The sequence below is a fragment of the Thunnus thynnus genome, chromosome 23 (assembly GCF_963924715.1).
Source record: "Thunnus thynnus chromosome 23, fThuThy2.1, whole genome shotgun sequence".
Lineage (NCBI taxonomy): Eukaryota > Metazoa > Chordata > Actinopteri > Scombriformes > Scombridae > Thunnus > Thunnus thynnus.
In genome coordinates, this window is record NC_089539.1 from 24,743,996 (window position 1) to 24,763,263 (window position 19,268).

Sequence of the window (19,268 nt, forward strand, 5' to 3'; positions counted from 1 at the left end):
CTACTGAGCATGCGCAGTAGCTCAGCCTACATGCGGTTGCACTTTGAGGAAGTTTGGATCAACTTTCTACCTGCGTGATGTGGAGGATTTCTTAAGATTAGCTTCTCTACTGTTACAGGTGAGTGTTTGACGGTTTCTTACTGCTTCATATCTTCTCACTGACGATGTTAAAGTGTCACATTAAGCGCCGGAAGATGAAAAGATAAGAAGGTTCATCGTGTTAATGTCGTGTTTCGCTGTTAAACTCAGTTTTTTTGGCTTTAATGAAGCAGCTCAGGTGTGTCTGAGGTGTTAATCATTAGGTTCGCTGTGTCAGTCTGTGTGTTATTCTGCTCTTTAACCTTATCGAGTCTTCAAACTGTATTTTCAAGCTCAGATAACATCTCGAGTCTTTAATCGTTTTGTTCTGCTGATAATTCGTTCACTGAAATTCAGATTTTATGACTCTCTGAAGGTTTTATATCATTTCTACAATACTAACATTCATTTAAATATCAGTTTTTGTGTGTTTTAGGAGCCAACAGGGTTCAATCATGGTTATTAATCTCTATTTTTGTCCTTTTTCTTCATGTTCAGACTTTCCATCAATAATGACTTCAACAGCTGATCTGGAGCAGCTGGCACAAGTTGGTGAGTTAAAAACACACAAGACAAGATGACAAATAACAATAACATAGAATCAGCAAACACACACATTATGAATGTAATGATGATGATCAGGAGAAACTTCATCCACAGTTTCACTACGTGCAAGTTATCAAGTGTCCGCTCATGTGACACACGGTGTTTCCAGTAACAGTCCCAGACTTCCCATTAAGACCACAGCGTGTGGAGGTTTATTGATTAATAAGGAGGTCCGTCACTCTCACAGGTACAAATACAACACCTGGTGGAATAAAGCTCCTGTGATTAAATAATAAATAAGCTCAGATGAGACATTCAAAGTCGATAAATTGAGAAATCTTGAAGTTTAATTTACGTAAAAGAGACAAAACATGATTTTTTTTTTAGTTTTCTGTCTGATAACATTTTAAAATATTAAACATGTTTCTCAATCTTTGATAAAATGATATATTTCATATTTATCTGGACAGTATCAGATATATGACTCCTATTTTCAGTCACAGGTTCTTTATAATTACTGTCGTTGTTATAAGTGTATGTTGATTTATTTCAGTGTGTGAACTGTAACTGTGTATTATTATATTATTATTATTATTATATATTCTTCTTATTCTCATGATCTACCAACAAGTTGTTGTTTACCAATAACTAGTAACTAGTGTGAGTCACACTGACATCATGTCTGCGTTCAGATTTGATGAGTTTTGACGCAAATTACAGAAACAGTGACACACTTCCTGAAGATATCATTATCTCTGACATCTGCCACTAATAAACCTCCATAAATGGAGACTAAATGTAAACAAATATAAGCTAAAAACACCACACACACACACACACACACACACACACTCACACACACTCACACACACACACACACACTCACACACACTCACACACACACACACACACACACACACACACACTCACACACACACACACACACACACACACACACTCAAACACACACACACTCACACACACACACACACTCAGCTGATGGAGGATTAATTCACCTTTAAACCTTTTAGTCTCAGTTTGCTTCAAACATCTTCCTCCTCCTCCTCCTCCTCAGAGTCACAACTCACAGGCATGAAACATATTTTTAGATTCATTGTGACTTTGTGAAGATATTATTGTCTCATGAATAAATGTCTGTAAATCTGCATAGAAATAAAATAAAGAAGATGCTCCTTAGAACTGCAGAACCTCCTCAGTATCTGCTGATACTTTGAATAATTCAGCACATTGTTTTTTGACAAAATGTAAAGAAATATAAGCTTAAAATAACTGAAGTCGTTGCCCTCAGTTTAGCAGAGTTAGACCTCCTGTTTTCATGCCCCAAAGCCTTCTGGGAAGTGTAGTTCTGCTATTGACAGTGTTGGTGATTTCCAGGTGTTTCCTTCACCTTCATGTCTGATAGAGATCAATACAGAGTTTCAGTTTCTTGTTCTTTCACTGTGAATAAAGTCGCAGCAGAGACTTTCTCTTTTTCTTCTTCTTCTCCTGCCTCTTTGAGCTAAATTGGTCTGTTCAGTCAGAGCAGATCATTTCCTGTCTGCTATCAGACCGATGACTGTGTGTTTACTAAAAGCTTCCCGCAGCGCCGCAGAATAAACATCCCCAGCAGAGCAGCGATGGTGGTGATAGTTTCCAGCCAGTCGTCTGGCTCTGCTCCCGACTCGTAATCTGTGTTCTTTAGGAACAGATAAGAACATGATGTCGTTAACTGGTAGGTGGCGCCCCCACACACAGTAGTGGGAATCTGTGCTCTGCGCTTCAGATTGAAACTGAACTTCATGTGTAAAATGTTTGTTTGTTTTCCTGTAACTGTTGCAGAGCTTCAGAGGGAGGAAGACGAGGATGAGGAGGGTGTCTCAGACCGTCCGTCACTTCCTCCCGGCGGCACCTTCAGACCCGATTCATCACATCCGTACTACGACGTGGCTCGACACGGCATCATCCAGGTCTCCGGTCAGTCTGACTGTAACCATGGAAACATACGGCTGAGATCAATATATATATTCTATATTCTCACTTAATCAGGAAAACGCCTAATTAGAGCTGCAATTAACGATGATATTCTCCATTAATCAGCTAGAAAATGAAGGAAACGTCTTTAAGTGTCTTGTTTCATCTGATCAACAGTCAGAAACATAAATATATTCAGTTTATATCATGAATGACACAGAAAAGCTTAAAAAAAAACACTAAAACAATAATTATCACACTAATTAATCAACCAATCGTTGCAGCTTTACATCTAATCCTGTGATTCTACTTTTACAAAGCTTATAAATATAACTTTAATTCTACTTTATGTTTATTATGATATTATAAGTGTTATATTTATTATTTGTATTATTATAAAGCTCATAGTAGGTGGTGATGTCATATATTGAAAGATGTTTCTAATATTTTGTTCACTATGAGGACAAAATATTAATAATGATGATAAAATAATAATATTTGTATTTATTGACATCTTCACATTTTTACATTTGTAATAATATTATTATTATTGTATCTGTATCAGATTTGGCTCTGAAATTTCATATCGTTGCATCTCTGACATATGATGGAAGATATCGTCATGATATTTAATAGATTCATATATAATGATGGAAGAGAATTTATTATGATAGTATAATATATAAAAGTATGAAAGCTGTGATTCCTCGTGTCAAACATCTCAATGACTTCATTAGTCTGAATGTTGGTTCATATTTCTCTCTGATCACATGTTTTCCTCTCAAACTCTGCAACTTTACTGTTCTGGTTCACTCTCAGCGTCTCATAGCGTCGTTTTTTTAGAGAAAAAGCTGTAAAAAGCCGCTGTACACTACCTGCAAACAGACACAGTTAGCTGTAGACTAGGTGGTGAACATAGTGGAGCATTTAGCAGCTACAGAGCCAGATATTTCCCTCAGGAGCTGGTAGAGAGTAAAAACAGAGCTAAAAGAGAGTGAATATTGGACTTACATTCACCAGGTGGACAGAAACACGACTCCAAATGAATGATAATGTTGCTCCGTAACTGCTGGATGTTGAAATAAACAACTGTTTGCTAACATGTTAGCCACAACTGCTCTATAAGCTGATAATATGACGGACGTCATGGACAAAAAACATAATTTCAAGCAGCTTTAACTAGATTGAAACTACAAAAGATCAAGAATAGAACCCTGAGGAACCCCACAAGTAATTATTGACATTATCAATGTGATGATCATGTTTTAACTGCTGGATGTGGAAATAAGCAACCGTTTGCTAACAAGTTCAACATGTCAACTGGAAAGCTGATGATATGAGTTGTGTTCACTACTTGTTTCTGAATAAGACTAGCGGACAAAACATCAGTTATTGCAGGTTTAAACATTAAACTTCAGTGTTGAGATGTGTGTTGATCAGCAGGAATCACTGAGTTTATACTCGTTTGTTTCTTCTTCAGGAGACGACAACTACGGCAGGAAGTTGATCATCTTCAGCAGCTGCTGTCTGCCTCCATCACACCAGCTCAACCACCGCCGGCTGCTGGAGTACGTCTACAATAAAACCAGAGCTGCTCGTTATGTTCTCCATTCATCATTCTTTCTATAAAATGTCAGACAGCAGTGAAAAATATCTGTTATAATCATCTGATCAACAGTTAAAAATCCAAATAAATTCAGTTTATTGTCATAGAAAAACCTCAAATTCTCACATTTGAGAAGCTTCCAGTAAATATTTTGCATTTTTGCTTAAAAAATGTCTAAAACGATGATTTAATTCTCATAATAGTTCAACTGATCGTTGCAGCTCTATAACGTATAAAAAGTCTTGCTGTGATGTCTTTTCTCTATTTTATCTTTTTGTTACCGTTATTTGTTTACATCTGACTTGTACAAATAAAGTTTGACTTCAGATGTTTATTTGTCTGGTTGTTTTCCTGCTGCAGGTACCTGAAGTTCACGTTGGACCAGTATGTGGAGATGGACTACATACTGGTTTACTTCCACTACGGTCTGAAGAGCAGCAACAAGCCGTCGCTGCGATGGTTACGAGAAGCTTACAGCGAGTTCGACAGGAAGTACGTCACAAACACACAACTAGTCCTTTATTATACGACTAAAACATATGGATTTAAGTGTTTTTGTTTTCACCATTTTTGTTAAAAGTGATTAACGGTGAAACAGCGTCTCATAAAAAGTGTTTTTTCATTTTCAGTCTCAGTTTTTGCAGGTGTTCTAGTCTGTTTGTGTTTTTATTAGTTTGTTTATGTGTCAAAAAAACCTGCAAAAACAAACATTTGAACAAGTTTGTACAAATATAAATGGAATATTTTAAACCTAAAATATTTTTTTTTAAGCCAAATTATCAACAAATTTGCTGTTTTCAGTTTCTCTGACATGAGTTTCTTTGTATTTGAATTGAATTTCTGTGTATCTTTGTATTTGTGACTTTTGATCAAATAACACAAGATGTTACGGCCATTTTTTACTATTTTCTGACATTTTATAAACAAAACCATTAAATCAGTTGTTGCAGCTCAAACAGAGGTTGTATTTTATATATATAAACTTAGCACAAAAAGTAAGGAAATTTGTGTTTGGTAGATTATTTCTTTGTTGTAACAATGCTTCTTAACAATAAATCTTACACCGTTGGAAAGCCTGGAAACAGCAGAGTGTGACCAGCATGAGGAGGAGGTGCCAGGCTGTTGTGGCTGTGTGTGGTTCTTCCACATGTTACTGAGGCTCCTGTTTGTTAAATGAATAAATTGTTAAATTGCCAATACGTCTTGTTTCTTCAAACTTCGATCATCCAATCCACCAAACACCAAACAATAGTCAATGATAGAATAAGCTGTTTGGCATTGGCGGAGAAGATTTGGCAAATTTTTCATGGGCGCAACCCACATACTCAGCATTTGAAAGGGAAATAAACAGGCTTTCCAACGCTATAAGATTTATTGCCGAGAAGCATTGTTACAACAAAGAAATAATCTACCAAATACAAATTTCCTTACTTTTTGTGCGATGTTTATATATATTTATTTTAACTCCACTGTCTTGATCCTGCTTTTGATATTGATAAAGACTCATCTTAAACTTCTTCTTGTTCCAGATACAAGAAGAACCTGAAGACTTTGTACGTCGTTCATCCTACAAACTTTATCCGAATCGTCTGGAACATTTTCAAACCTTTGATCAGGTAAACAAACGTCTGACTCAGCTGAGAGACTCGAACCGTCGTCAGTCGCACTAAAAGTTTCTTCTTCTCGTTTTCCTTCAGTCACAAGTTCGGGAAGAAGTTGACATACGTGAACTACCTGGACGAGCTCAGAGATCACCTGAACTACGAGCAGCTCATCATCCCTCCCGACGTTCTCAGGTACTGTAGAGACACAAACAAACAAACAAACAGAATATTGATCGATTTGACTAAAAGCTTCATTTATTGCCATAAAATGAGGTTTTCTGATACACATTTCTCAAATTTCAGTCAAAAGTGTCTAAAATTAAACTATTAAGGCTGCAACTGACAATAATTTTAATTATCAATTAATCTGTCGATCATATTCTCGATTAATCGACTTGTTTGGTGTTTAATAATCAGAAAATAGTGAAACATAACCATCATGACACCAAAACTATTCACTTTACTGTCATGTGAGACTAAAAAAAGCAGCAAATTCTCACATTTAAGAATCTGAAACCATACCATACCATAGCTCAAATTTTTGACATTTTTTGCTTTAAATATTACTGAAGTAATTTTCTGACAATCTTCTAATCAATAAATCGACACCTGATAGATTCTCCGTTGATCTTTTTGAATGTAACACGTTTTATTTTCTCAGACATGATGAGAAGTTACGAGCCGATCAGACGGGCGGCCCCCCTCCCTCAGTGAAGACCCCCCCGCCTCGACCCCCGCTGCCCACGCAGCAGTTTGGTGTCAGTCTGCAGTAGTGAGTGTTTACCAAACTCTTCATCAATTTAAACATCGTCAATCATTCATCAATCAATCAATCAATCAATCAATCAATCGATGTTTTCTGAACAGCCTCAGAGAGAAGAACAGGGCGGCGATAATCCCGCCTGTCATGAGTCAGACTGTCGTCTACCTGAAGGAGAAAGGTGAGCGTCTCCGTTAACGATGATTTAAGACTTCAGTCCAACTTGAACTTAAATATAAATGTAAAGCTGCAACTTTATTGATTAATCACTTGTTGTTTGGTCTATAAAATGTCAGAAAATGGTGAAAAATGTTGATCAATGTTTCCAAAAGTCCAAGACGACGTCCTCAAATGTCTCGTTTTTTGTCCACAACTCAAATATCTTCAGTTTACTGTCATCAAGATGAAAGAAACCAGAAAATGTTCATATTTAAGAAGCTGAATCAGAGAATTTTTCAACGAATCATTTCGGCTGCTTGTATCCGTCACTGGTCCTGAATAAGCAACAGAAAATAGATCGATGGATCAACTAATCAATGAATCGACTAATCGTGGCAGCTTTAATAAAAAGTTATTGTTGGTCTAATGCAGCTAACGATTAATATCAATTAATCTGCAGATTATTATCTCGAGTAATTTTATTGTCACGTTTGACAAAGAAAAGCTTCAAATCTTTCAGCGTTTTTGCTTGAAAAATTGATTAAAACGATTATTTGATAAATTAATGAGGTGTTTCAGTGTAAAGTAGAAATGAAACAATGAAAAAGTTTGAGTCATTTTTCCAGCAGAGTCAGATGTGACTGTTTGACGTCAGTAAAAACGTGTTGAAAATAAAATAACCACAAAATGATCATATGAGCTTTAATTTGATCAGAGAGCCGTTTTATCTGCTTCCTGATGAATTGATGAATAATTCAGCCTGATAGATTTTATAATATCTAATATCGTCTTTCAAATCGCTCAAAAGGCTTTTGTATAATCTCCTTTAATGTCTTTTAAATATTTTATTTAAAAATGTCTTGTTATCTTTAATATATATATTTTTTTACTTTATGTTCTTCAGTTTTGAAACACTTGTTTGTTTTTTGCTCTTTTATTTTGTCCTTGTAAAACACTTTGCAACCCCAGATAAGTGCTATAAAAATAAACATTATTATTATTATTATTATTATTATTATTAATGACACCTGTCTCAGCTTATAGTGACATGTAAACTTTGTCTCTTTTATTCTGATCAACAAGACAAATCTGTTCATGCGTGAAGATCTTCAGCCATTAAATTAATATTCATTTATTATTCATTAATTAAAAAAACCCACTAAACTTTCTCTCAAATATTTTTCTGTTTTTTATGTTTATAACTTTAAAGTCGTCATGTTTGATTCTGTGAATCTGATCAGAGACTAAAAAAAATAATCAGCAGAAAAACAATGAAGTCAGTTTTCTTGGTATTTTTCTTCTTCGTGGCCTTTTCTTCGCTCAGTGAGTGATGATGATGATGATGATGACGAAGGTCTGTGTGTGTCTGCAGGCGTCAGGACGGAGGGCATCTTCAGGCGCTCGGCTCGAGTTCAGCTCATCAAGGATGTTCAGAAACTCTATAACCTGGGTGAGTGAGTGACTTTATCTCTGTCCACCAGGAAGCGCAGATCAATACGTGTGTGTGTGTGTGTGTGTGTGTGTGTGTGTGTGTGTGTGTGTGTGTGTGTGTGTGTGTGTGTGTGTGTGTGACTTTCCACTTCATTAGACTTCAGAGCAGGACAGGAAGTCGTCCAGCAGTCAGAGCTGCAACTAACGATTAGTTTCACCGTTAATTGATTAATCGTTTGCTCTGTAAAATTTCAGAAATTAATTAAATATTCCGTCCGCAGTTTCCTGAAGCTCGATGTGATTAAATTGCTTCTTATGTCATTCCGTCGATTCAAAACACCAAGAAATTCAGTTTATTAGCATAAAAGACAAAGAAAGCAGCTCATTTAAACCATGAAACTAGTAAAAATTTGGCATTTTTGACACAAAATATCAGTTAAATGATGATGAAAGTATTTACTGATCATCAGCTCTGGTTAAAGAAAAACAGTCAGAAAAGAAACTAATGATTGTTTTTTATTTCTTATTAATTGACTGATTGTTTAGTCTATGAATCATCAATATTAATATCGTCACCTTCCTAAAATAATGGCCCAAGTCATTTTTTGACAAAAATGATTTTTTTTGCCTAAATCATCTTCTCCTCCTTCACCATAGCAACGGTCGCTGAGGATCATGGGTAGGCTAATGTAGCCGCTTCCGCTATCGTACAAAACTGACAAAAATACTTGATTTCTAAACCAAAATTGAACGGTCTGTTGAATATAGATCACGTGATTTCATTTTTCGTTTTTGGTTTAAAATGAAAAAACGAATTGGCTGAATGTCCGCAGACCTGCTGGATATTAAATCTAAAAGGGAATAACGATAAAACGAATCGGCAAAAACCAACAACAGACCGGGTTTGATTGATTTTTCGTTATTTGATTCTGACACCAAAAACGTTTTTTTGTTTTTTGTTTTGAAACAAATAACAGATTTACGTTTTTTTTGGTTTTTGAATTACAAATGAATTACGAATTATCCAATGATACCTGGACCGTTGTGGATCAGTCTGATCATCGCTGTGTCTGTCTGGACCTGGTCTGAATCCAGTTTTCTAAGGACTCTAGAAAGAATTTTAACAGCTTTTAAAGTCCTGGTTGATGTGGTTTTTGACACCTGTGGTCACTGGTTTTAACTGCATGTAGTTTAATAAACAGAAGAGCAGCTGGTGCGTCTGTTGACAGGGAAGCCAAACAAACTGGTGTTGTACGTCGGCAGTTTGAATCCAGACTCTGCCACCAACGACAAAAACTACGACACAGACAGGAAATTACAAAAGATAAAAACACTGAATGGCCACTGCTGATTAAGATTAAACTTTACAGGAATATCGAACCCGTCGTCTGAGTATCAGTCTGTTGTTGGTTGTTGCTTCTGTCAGCTGAGAATCACAAGTTAGAAACATTCTTGATAAACTTTCATAGAAACTTTGCCAACAACTTCTACAGCAAAATCCTCTTCTGCTCCGTCCATCTGCAGCTCAAAATCTTCTAAAGTATCACATTTACACCAAAAACACGATTAGCAGTTTGTCTCAAACTCAACGTCTATATTTTTTTTTTTCAACTGATTAATTGTCTGTAAAACATCAGAAAATTACAGTTTCTCAACTGTCATCTTCTGACTTCATTTATTAAGATTTTTACCCCTGCTAAACCTTAGCATGTTAGCATGTTAGCATGTTAGCATTATCATTGTGCATTTAGAGAAGTGCTTTTTAAATAAATCTGTGTTCAGAACGTTAATCAAAACTCACCTTTTCAGAACTGCTTCTCATGTGTGATGAATGTCTCGTTCTTTTAGTGTGTTTGTAGTTTATTTTGTTGAGTATCTGTAAATAAAATAATTATTATAATTATTTGAACCGGTTCAGGGAAGCCTGTAAACTTTGAGCTGTACAACGACGTCCACGTTCCCGCTGTGATCCTGAAGACGTTTCTCAGAGAGCTTCCTGAACCTCTGCTGACCTTCAGAGTCTACAACCAGGTTCAGGACATCCTCAGTGAGTACAGGAGGAGGAGGATGATGATGATGATGGTATTAACACATGAACATCAGGAACATATCAGTGTAGAGACGTGGATTTGTTGTGTGTTTCAGATGTGGAGAGCTCTCTGCGGGTGTCGAGGTGTAAGCAGATCGTTGAAAGTCTTCCTGAACATAACTTCATCGTGACGAAGTATCTGCTGTGTTTCCTCCACATGGTGAATCTGCTCTCTCATATGTTGATGTGTTTATGTTGTATTTACACTGTTTAGACGCTTACAGGAAAAAGAAATGAAGGTTCACCGCTGAAACCTGAACAAACACATGTAACACAGATGTTCAGCTTTAGTGTTCAGAATGATGTTAATACATGTGATGCAGCTAAAACTCTTCACACTGACAGATTTAAAATAACTGTAACCAGACCCAGTGATTCAGTGTGAAACAGGCGAAAGCTTCATTAAAAGTAGGAAGGATGGTAGGTGGTGTAGGTAGGAATGATCGTAGGAAGGTAGGAAGTAGGTATGTTAGTCTGTAGGGTGGGTGAGTAGGACAGTAGATTGGTAGGACTGAAGGTTAGTAGACAGACGGTAGGACAGTTGTCGGGTGGTTGGTTGGACAGTAAATAAATAGGACAGAAGGTTGGTAGGAATGATGATCAAAAAGTAGGACGCAGGTGAGTGTAGATCCAATAGAAGGACTGTATGTAGGATGGTAGTGAGGTTGGAAGGATGGTAGGACTGTTGGTAGGATGGTAGTGAGGTTGGAAGGATGGTAGGACTGTTGGTGGGATGGTAGTGAGGTTGGAAGGATGGTAGGACTGTTGGTAGGATGGTAGTGAGGTTGGAAGGATGGTAGCACTGTTGGTAGGATGGTAGTGAGGTTGGAAGGATGGTAGGACTGTAGGTATGTCAGTGGAGTGATGGGACAGAAGTTAAGTCGGTAGGACAGAAGGTCAGCAGATAGGATGGTAGCAGAGTTGATGGTGAGGTTGGTAGGACTGTAGGTACAATGGTGGACAACTGGTAGATAAGAAGGTAGGATGGTGGGTACTAGCTTATTATCAATAATCATAATAATAATAAATATTTTATGCATAATATCTAGCTTGAAGTTACATCAAATAACAAAGAAAAACGTGTTTAAACAAATAGTTAAACGTTAGAATACAGTAGAAACAGAAACGTTAGAGTAACGGGTGTCTGACGTCCTCAGGTGTCTCTGGAGAGCATCGTCAACAAGATGAGTGCGTCTAACCTGGCCTGTGTGTTCGGGGTGAACCTGGTTTGGCCTCGTCAGGGTTCGATCTCTCTGACCGCTCTGACCCCCATCAACATCTTCACCGAGATCCTCATCGAACATTTCCACAGCGTGTTCGGCTCCCGCTGCCCACCTGCACAGGTAACACCCTGAACCGGCAGATCAACAAACCACATCTGGCTCCAGAGGAATGTATGTTTTTTTTTAAAGATTATTTTTTGGACACTTTGGCTCAATGAGATATTTCAACAACTACTGAACAAGCTTCCATAACATTAAAACATTCGTGGTCCTCAGAGGATGAATCCTAATGAACTCCTGACTCTTTTTAGCGCCACCATCTGGACAAAACGCCTGTTTCTGCCCAGAACATATCAAAAATATCAAAGCCTGAGCACATTCCTGCCTCCCAGAGGATGAACCATTTCCATTTTGGACACTTTGAGTTTTCTTGTGGCGCCACCTTCAGGACAGAATGTCAACAAATATGAGGACATCTATCAAAAGACTGTTTCTCCTTCTCTTTAATGGTTCTGATTGTATTAAACCAGCAGTTCCCAAATTAAGAGCATTTTAAGTAAACCGTGACACACTGTGCTAAAGTTTTAGGCACTAAAAGTGGAGTGTTTCCAAAAAATAATGCCATGAATAGTTTTTATTTATCCATTAACTTGATACAAACCACTGTGGCAATTTTATAAATGATGAGAAGGTCGGATTCATTTGTTTGATATTTAAATCGCTGGATGAACCCAAATCCAACGTTCACATCTGGATATTTTGTCAGTTTTTTCAGGTCATTTTCAGAAAATTTACCACATCATACAAAATGTAAAAGTTTCTCTGTTGCTCAACGCCAACATATGTAGGGTTGTAGTCAACCAAAGAAAATCTTGGTCGACTAAAATCGTACATAATCTTCAACTAATTGATTGTATTTACTTGTGTTTTTTATGTTTTTATATTTTACTGTGTGGTCAGTAAACTACATATTCTCCATATTGTTCTAATTTTGTATCGTTTGCACTAAATGAAAATATTCAAACATGAAAACAGACACGAATCAAATCTTTTGTTCTTGAATTTTGTTTATTAATGATTCCATTTTTCGTAAGAACTTGGTACAAAAAAGTGAGACTACTCTTTAACCATTTACCAACTTCCATCGATCAACTTTTTAATGCATCATAAAGAAGAAAAAACTACATTGGCATATTTAAGACAAACACTTTTCCTATACACACTATCCACTGGACAGTCCCCTTATTAATGACAAAGAAAAAACTTCTACTTCAACAGCCAACAGACATTTTCATTTCCATCTAAACACCTTTCGTGTCGTCGCCGCCTCCTCATGGCAAAATAATACATCAAACGTTGCAAGCTAGAAGTCAGAATGCAGAACTGGCAAACAATAGAAAATCCCAATGTTCTCTTTTCTTTTTTTTTTTTTTGCTCCTTGATAAAAGAATATAAAAATGTTCTAACTTTTTTTTTTTCTTATTTGTTCAAATGTTGTGTCATGTATTAAAATAGATCTGTTTAAGCACTGCACAGTTTCTCCCGGAGAAGATTTTCTAGAAACGGATGACGAAGGTTTTTTCGGGGGCGACGGGGACGGACGGACGGATGGACGGACGGACGGACGGACGGACGGGTGACGTGGGGACTGAAGGGTGGAGCATCGACGCGACACGGAGCGCTGATATGGTTTCCATTTTGTTTTGTTTTTTTCCCACCTGGAGTCTCGTGGCGGTCCTGCAGCTCTCAGGTGAGCGTTGGATATGCATCACATGGTACATTCTGACATCAGGAGCTTCTTCACTCAACCCAAGTGTGAGATTTGATGTGAACCAACTCCGCTCTGATCATGATTTATTCATTTATAAAGGCAAGCGAGGTACAATGTTAATGCATATCTGCTGTTTGTCTCACAGATGCAGAACCTGCAGCGCGTCGGGGAGCCGATGAAGGTAAAACTGTTTGAACTTCGACTGTTAAAAGCCTCATGAAACAACATTTGAGCGACGTACAGGTACAAGAGGGATTTAAATCAAATCCTTCACATTGGCTAAAAGTGGGCGGAGCTTAGACATAAATGAATCAGACCTCAGCATCCACTTCCTGTCTGTCTCCATATAACTCTGATGGAAGTGTAGTTTTATATGAGCGATGTAGCTGCTACTCAACCAAAGTCACGTTTGATTGGATGAATGTCGTCTGGGTGCTTTGATGGAAATTAAAATGTATTTTTTTCATTTCATGAGGCCTTTAAAAGTTTTTACTGTGTGTTTAAATGTTCTTCTCCTCGATATAAAACCACCTCTGCAGTATTATAAAGACTTAATACACTTTTATGAAATAAAACGTCCTTCAGGGAAGAAGAGCAGAGAAGCTGTTTCATATCACTGAAGTCGTTTTGAATTATTTTGTTAATTTTATGGTTTTGTTTACCTCAGAAAACATTTTAACATCTTAAACAATAAACTAACTCATTACATTTATTTTCTTTGTGAAATGCAAATCATCCTGCAGGTGAATGTTTGATTTCATACAAGTGTGATAATTTCTTCAGATAGCAGCATAAATTCAGTATTTATGGAGCAGAAATTAGAAACATGAGAGGATTATTTTTAATTTCAGGGAATAATTTATCAAAAGTTTCTCTCCCCAGACTCACAGCAGGCTCTGTATTCTGATGAGCGTTTCTTTTTTTTTTTTAAACATAACCTTTGCATTCGGCTCGGCGCCGACTGACGGCGGGAAAATATTTAACTGTTTGGTTCAAATCTGTAAAACGTGACTAAAAGTTTCTGATCTGTGAACAAGTTTGATATTTGTGTCCAAAGTATTTTCTATTTTAACACAATTTACTGAAACTCATAAAGTCACAGCGTTAATTATATATAATTATATATAATTATATATCTGAGCTGAACTTATCGATCACTAGTTCATTCATAGTTTTGTCATTTTTCAAGCAAAAAACAACAACAAATCTGTTTCCAGCTTCTCTGTTTTAAATCTTTCTAAACTTTATATTTGTGTTTTGTATAATTAATCAGATAAAATAAGACATTTAAAGACGTCACCTTCAACTTTAGCAAAGTGTAACAGCTGATATTCATTATTCTCTGAGCAGAAGATTCATCACATTAATGTTAGTTTCAGCCTTCAGGTCTTTGCGCACCGAGTCCGTTTTTTTTTTTGTCCGCACGTTAAAAAAATAAATACGACTCGTTTCGTCCGTCGTTAAAGTTTTCGGAGCAGGTTTGAGCCTTTACAGAGTTGTTTGACCACTCAGAGCCACCGTACACGCAAACAACACTGATACTATCAGCTGATCACAGGACGACTATTGATCAGGATCTGGTCTGCATGTTGCAGCGTTTCGAGGCTGCGGATCCAGTCGATCACCTGTGATCAGGTTCAGGATCAGTCGGATCCTGGATATCGGTGTTCTTCTTCTTTTTACTGTGTGGTTCTTTCAAGAATTTACCACAAAATCATCCTCACTGCTTGTCGACTCCATTTCACCTAGTATTGCGGATTTTCGCAAAGAATATAGTAATAAAAGGCATCGGACTCAGTGTGCGAGGTTTCTGTGCGTAACGATTTTTGTCGGATGACGGATTAAAAAAAACGGACTCGATGTGCAAAGACTGTTGATGTTTCTTATTTTGATCTCTGATTGTAGATTTACTGGATGTGAATCCTGTTTTAATCTTGATGTTTTCCAGCTAATAAAGATGTGAAATATTTAGTTTTTACAGAACAGAATATTTAAATGTCTTGTTTTCTGGCAGCTTTTATTGAAAAATAGAAAATTCTTTGGACAAAATGCTGCAAAAACCCTCCGACGTTAAAGACTTGCTTCACTTCATATGATGGTTTTGAAGCTTCGGACTTTAATTAAACTTCCGGGACGGTTTAGTCGTCGTATTGCTTGTCGTTTTTTCGGCCGCGGACGTTTGACATGTTTAGTTTCGTGCAGTTGATGCTTCAACAGTAAGAATCTCTTCGTTATCTTTGATACTTAACAGACCGAACGCAGGTGAACCTGGATATGACTGGAATAAAATAAAAATCACCTTCTTCTCACTTCTAACCTCACAAATCCCCCTTATTTATTTATTTATTTATTTTTTGTTTTTAATCCCGATAAAGGCATTTTTTTTTTTCTCTGAATTCTTTAAACCATTTGTTCATGTTTGTGCATCAGCAGGTAGCAGAGAGCTGCACCTCGACTGTGTGGTCAGTACAGTATGAGAAATAAAAAAAAAAAAATGGACTAAATCTAAAATGTTTTTAACACTTAAACGGACCCTCTCTGGACCAGCAGGAAGACTAGCGAGACAAACGGGCCGAGCCGGAGACGATGGCGCCGTCCTGGTTTGATTCTCAACTGTTTGTTTTTTTTGGGAGGGGGGGGTTAACGACGTCAAACCAGGAGGACGTCACCGCCGTCCTCCCGGTAGTCAGAACGTGTTGTTGCAGTTTGACGGAGTTGTCCCGTTTCTGATTGACTGGTGTCTATAAAATGACGCAAAACAAAGACGAAAACCCTGGATTTTAAAACGATTTGTACTTGAGGCAGTGTTCATCTGTCAGATTAACAGGCTAGTCACCGTTAAATGTTCAGTCATAAAACACGAGTAAAAAAGCCAAAAATATAAAATAGGCAGGGAGAAAAAAAAACAAACCAAACAAACACTATATAGACATTATTAATAGATGAGCGATCCCAGTACAAAAACAAAGAGTTTTTGGCATATTTTCTATACTGGTTTAAGGGGAAAAGGGACTGAATGGATGCATCACACATTGACTTCTTGGACGTGTTGAAGTGCAGCTGAGAACAAACACTTTGAGCTCAGCAGCTCAAACAACAACATGACTTCTAGTTTTTAGTTTTTATTTTTTCCCCCCAGAGATGCAGAAACAAAAAAATAACTGAATCTGTTTGTTTTAAGGTCCTAAAACCAAAATATATCTTTAAGTTAATCATAATAATATGAAGACAAGACTTGATTATTAATCTTAAAATATCCTAATAGATGATTTTACCTCATTTTAGGTGTTGTGATGCAGATCAACCTGAACAGAGGAGTCGAACTACGAAGCAAGTTCAACAAACTCTAAACTCACCATCACAGATAAGTGGTATCACTTATTGTTAACTCAGGCTTTCTGTGCGCGTCCCCATGAAGGGAGGCGTTTGGCGTCATTTGACTCTTTTTCCGCACAAAATGGACCAATCACGTGTCGCCTACTTCAGTCAGGAGGGACAGGTCATTATAACGGAGAGATATGAAGAATATAAACACATTATCACAGCAAAAAGCAACGCTGTTGCTGCAAATAAGGCGAGAGAGGAACGCTGGTAGAAAATTGCTGATCGTGTAAATTTGTTCATTAAAAAACAAATTCATTAATTTATTAATTACGTAATTAGTTTATATATTTATTTCACCACTCAATGCCTCCCACATCCAGAGCTCTTAAACTTTAAACATTATACAGTCTGATTGTGTCCCATAATGAAGGATCAGTGGAAATCACTTCAGATTCTGCTCAAATCAAATTGAAATTAATATTATAGATTGAATATTATCTGTGATAAATACCCATAGATTCATCTTTTTTTTGTTCAAAGTATTTCTTCATTAGTTTTTATTTTTAAATTTGAAATACAGTTTGATATTTTGTAACAAAATCCCACAGAAACCCAAACCTCTCGCACCATTACAAATTTACAATATGACATCAAATCAATGGTATGTATGATAGAAGACTAATCAATATTCTAATCAGTGTTCTAATAGCTGCAGCAGCAGATCAGGTGGTGAAAGGACGGCGCTTTTTATTGCTGATTTAACCTGAAACTCAGAACATAACCTGCTCTGGACCAGGTTAGGTTTGCAGCATCAGTTACCATGGTGATGTAGCTAGGTTAAAAGAGTTACCATGGTGATGTAGCAGGTTAAAAGAGTTGCCATGGTGATGTAGCTAGGTTAAAAGAGTTACCATGGTGATGTAGCAGGTTAAAAGAGTTGCCATGGTGATGTAGCTAGGTTAAAAGAGTTACCATGGTGATGTAGCAGGTTAAAAGAGTTACCATGGTGATGTAGCAGGTTAAAAGAGTTACCATGGTGATGTAGCTAGGTTAAAAGAGTTACCATGGTGATGTAGCTAGGTTAAAAGAGTTGCCATGGTGATGTAGCTAGGTTAAAAGAGTTACCATGGTGATGTAGCAGGTTAAAAGAGAGACACCATCGTGACATTGAAAACCCTGCAGGCTCAACATACCTCGCTAACTCACTAATCTCGCTTCGTAGTTCAGCCCTCTGATCAGGTAAATCAGTGAAATTTCTTCTTTCTACGTTAAAAAGTCAAATACTTTATTTTTTTTTATTTTTACCTTTTTCTGATATTCTGGATCAGAAAACTTTTTTCTGGGATTGATCAGAACATTTCAAACAGCAATAATTTGGACTTAAATCTGCTCTTTGTAGTTAAACAACTGAAGCGTTTGTTTCCTGCTGCTCAGTCGTCGTTTAACTTCCTTTTGTCGTTTCATTATTTATGTAAATGTATAAATAAAATATGTATGAAAATCACTTTAAATTCAACAAGGACATGTGATCTCAAAATATTATTGTTTCTGCATCTTTATGAAAAAATCCCGTCATGTTGTTGTTTTTGTTGCTGTCGAACAGAAACCAGCTGATGTGTGACTCCACTAAAAGTTTGAAAACCAATAAAAAACAAAAAAAACCTGCGCTGATGATGATGATGATGATGATAATAATAATAATACAACGTATGTACAGTGATCCCCTTGAATACTCCAAACTTACACTTATCAACAGGCATCAGCATGAAAATACTAAAATCTCCACTAGAAATGCTAATTTCTGTAGTTTTATCTTAAATACTTTTTTCTTTGACTTTAACTCTATTAATACTGAAAAAAAGTTATTCTCTGTTTTTTGTTTGAAGGCTCGTATGCGTTCACATACACGATGAAAACATTTTTCCTGAATTATTATGGCAAAAAACATTGTTCATAGGAGAATGAGAACAAACACCTACTCAGATATATCAATGTACAGTCCTTCAACTTCCATCGTTTTCTTTGTAACTACGACTAAACTCTAATGTTCTCTCTCACTATATGCAGAACAATAATTATACCTGTGTTTTTAAAAAAGGGAAATATCTTTTGGACCGCGCAGAAAAAAAACTCCTTTGTGTTCCTGCGGCAGCACTGTAATCTAACTTTTTGTAATAAATACATTAAGGCCAAGAACATTAATAAATAGAAAATAACTTAAAAAAAGAAATCTCGTAAGCACTGTAGGTGTTGGGTTTTAAAAAATACTTGAATCGAGTGGAGGATAGAGGCTCTTTTTTCAGTTTTTTGTCGCTTTTTTTTTTTCGTTCCACAACAGCTCTCGGAGAAAAGATGGTTAGATATTATTCAGACAAAAAAAACAAAAACAAAAACATCTTCACTGCCCTCGATGTTTGTTTGTTTGGGGGTAAAAACGTCGGAGCTAGTTGTTGATGTCATCCTGGCTGTGGGCGTGGCTCTTCTGCAGGGGCGTGGCCGAGGGGCCCGGGGCCGCGGTGCTGGTGGGTTTGATCCAGGACTGGGAGAGCAAGGAGGCGGTGATGGTGGCGGTGGTCGTCATGGTGACCTGGATGACCTGGTCGCGCTGGATCAGCCTGATGAGAGCTTTGAGGCGTTCCAGCGACGCCTGAGTGTCTCTCTGCTGCCCCAGCAGTCTCTCTCTCAGGTCCGTACACTGCTGCGGAG

At 37.1% G+C, this 19,268-nt stretch overlaps 2 protein-coding genes across 11 annotated transcripts in view; one reads left to right on the forward strand and one right to left on the reverse strand.

Annotated features, from left to right (window-relative positions):
* Positions 1–12,445, forward strand: LOC137175516 (rho GTPase-activating protein 8-like). Of its 3 annotated transcripts, none has more exons than XM_067581183.1 (13): positions 1–118; positions 577–630; positions 2,464–2,598; positions 4,076–4,163; positions 4,562–4,693; positions 5,731–5,817; positions 5,899–5,997; positions 6,467–6,577; positions 6,673–6,746; positions 8,097–8,174; positions 10,074–10,202; positions 10,301–10,404; positions 11,402–12,445. In XM_067581183.1, exons 2-13 carry the CDS (start codon positions 591–593, stop codon positions 11,597–11,599), a joined length of 1,275 nt encoding a protein of 424 aa, XP_067437284.1. In that variant the 5' UTR covers positions 1–118; positions 577–590; the 3' UTR covers positions 11,600–12,445. The 3 variants fall into 3 exon arrangements, with proteins under 3 accessions (XP_067437284.1, XP_067437286.1, XP_067437285.1); XM_067581185.1 differs by lacking the exon at positions 1–118 and adding an exon at positions 183–277; XM_067581184.1 differs by lacking the exon at positions 1–118 and adding an exon at positions 344–454.
* A 2,001-nt stretch (positions 12,446–14,446) lies between these two features.
* The window catches only part of phf21b (PHD finger protein 21B), a 112,636-nt gene continuing 107,814 nt past the window's right edge, over positions 14,447–19,268 (reverse strand). For 7 of the 8 annotated variants that reach the window (XM_067581174.1, XM_067581180.1, XM_067581176.1 and 4 more), the window contains one exon: positions 14,447–19,260. In XM_067581174.1, the coding sequence (XP_067437275.1) occupies positions 19,006–19,260 (255 nt within the window). In that variant the 3' untranslated portion in view covers positions 14,447–19,005. The remainder of the gene's footprint in view (positions 19,261–19,268) is intronic. The other variant, XM_067581175.1, reaches the window with a different exon arrangement.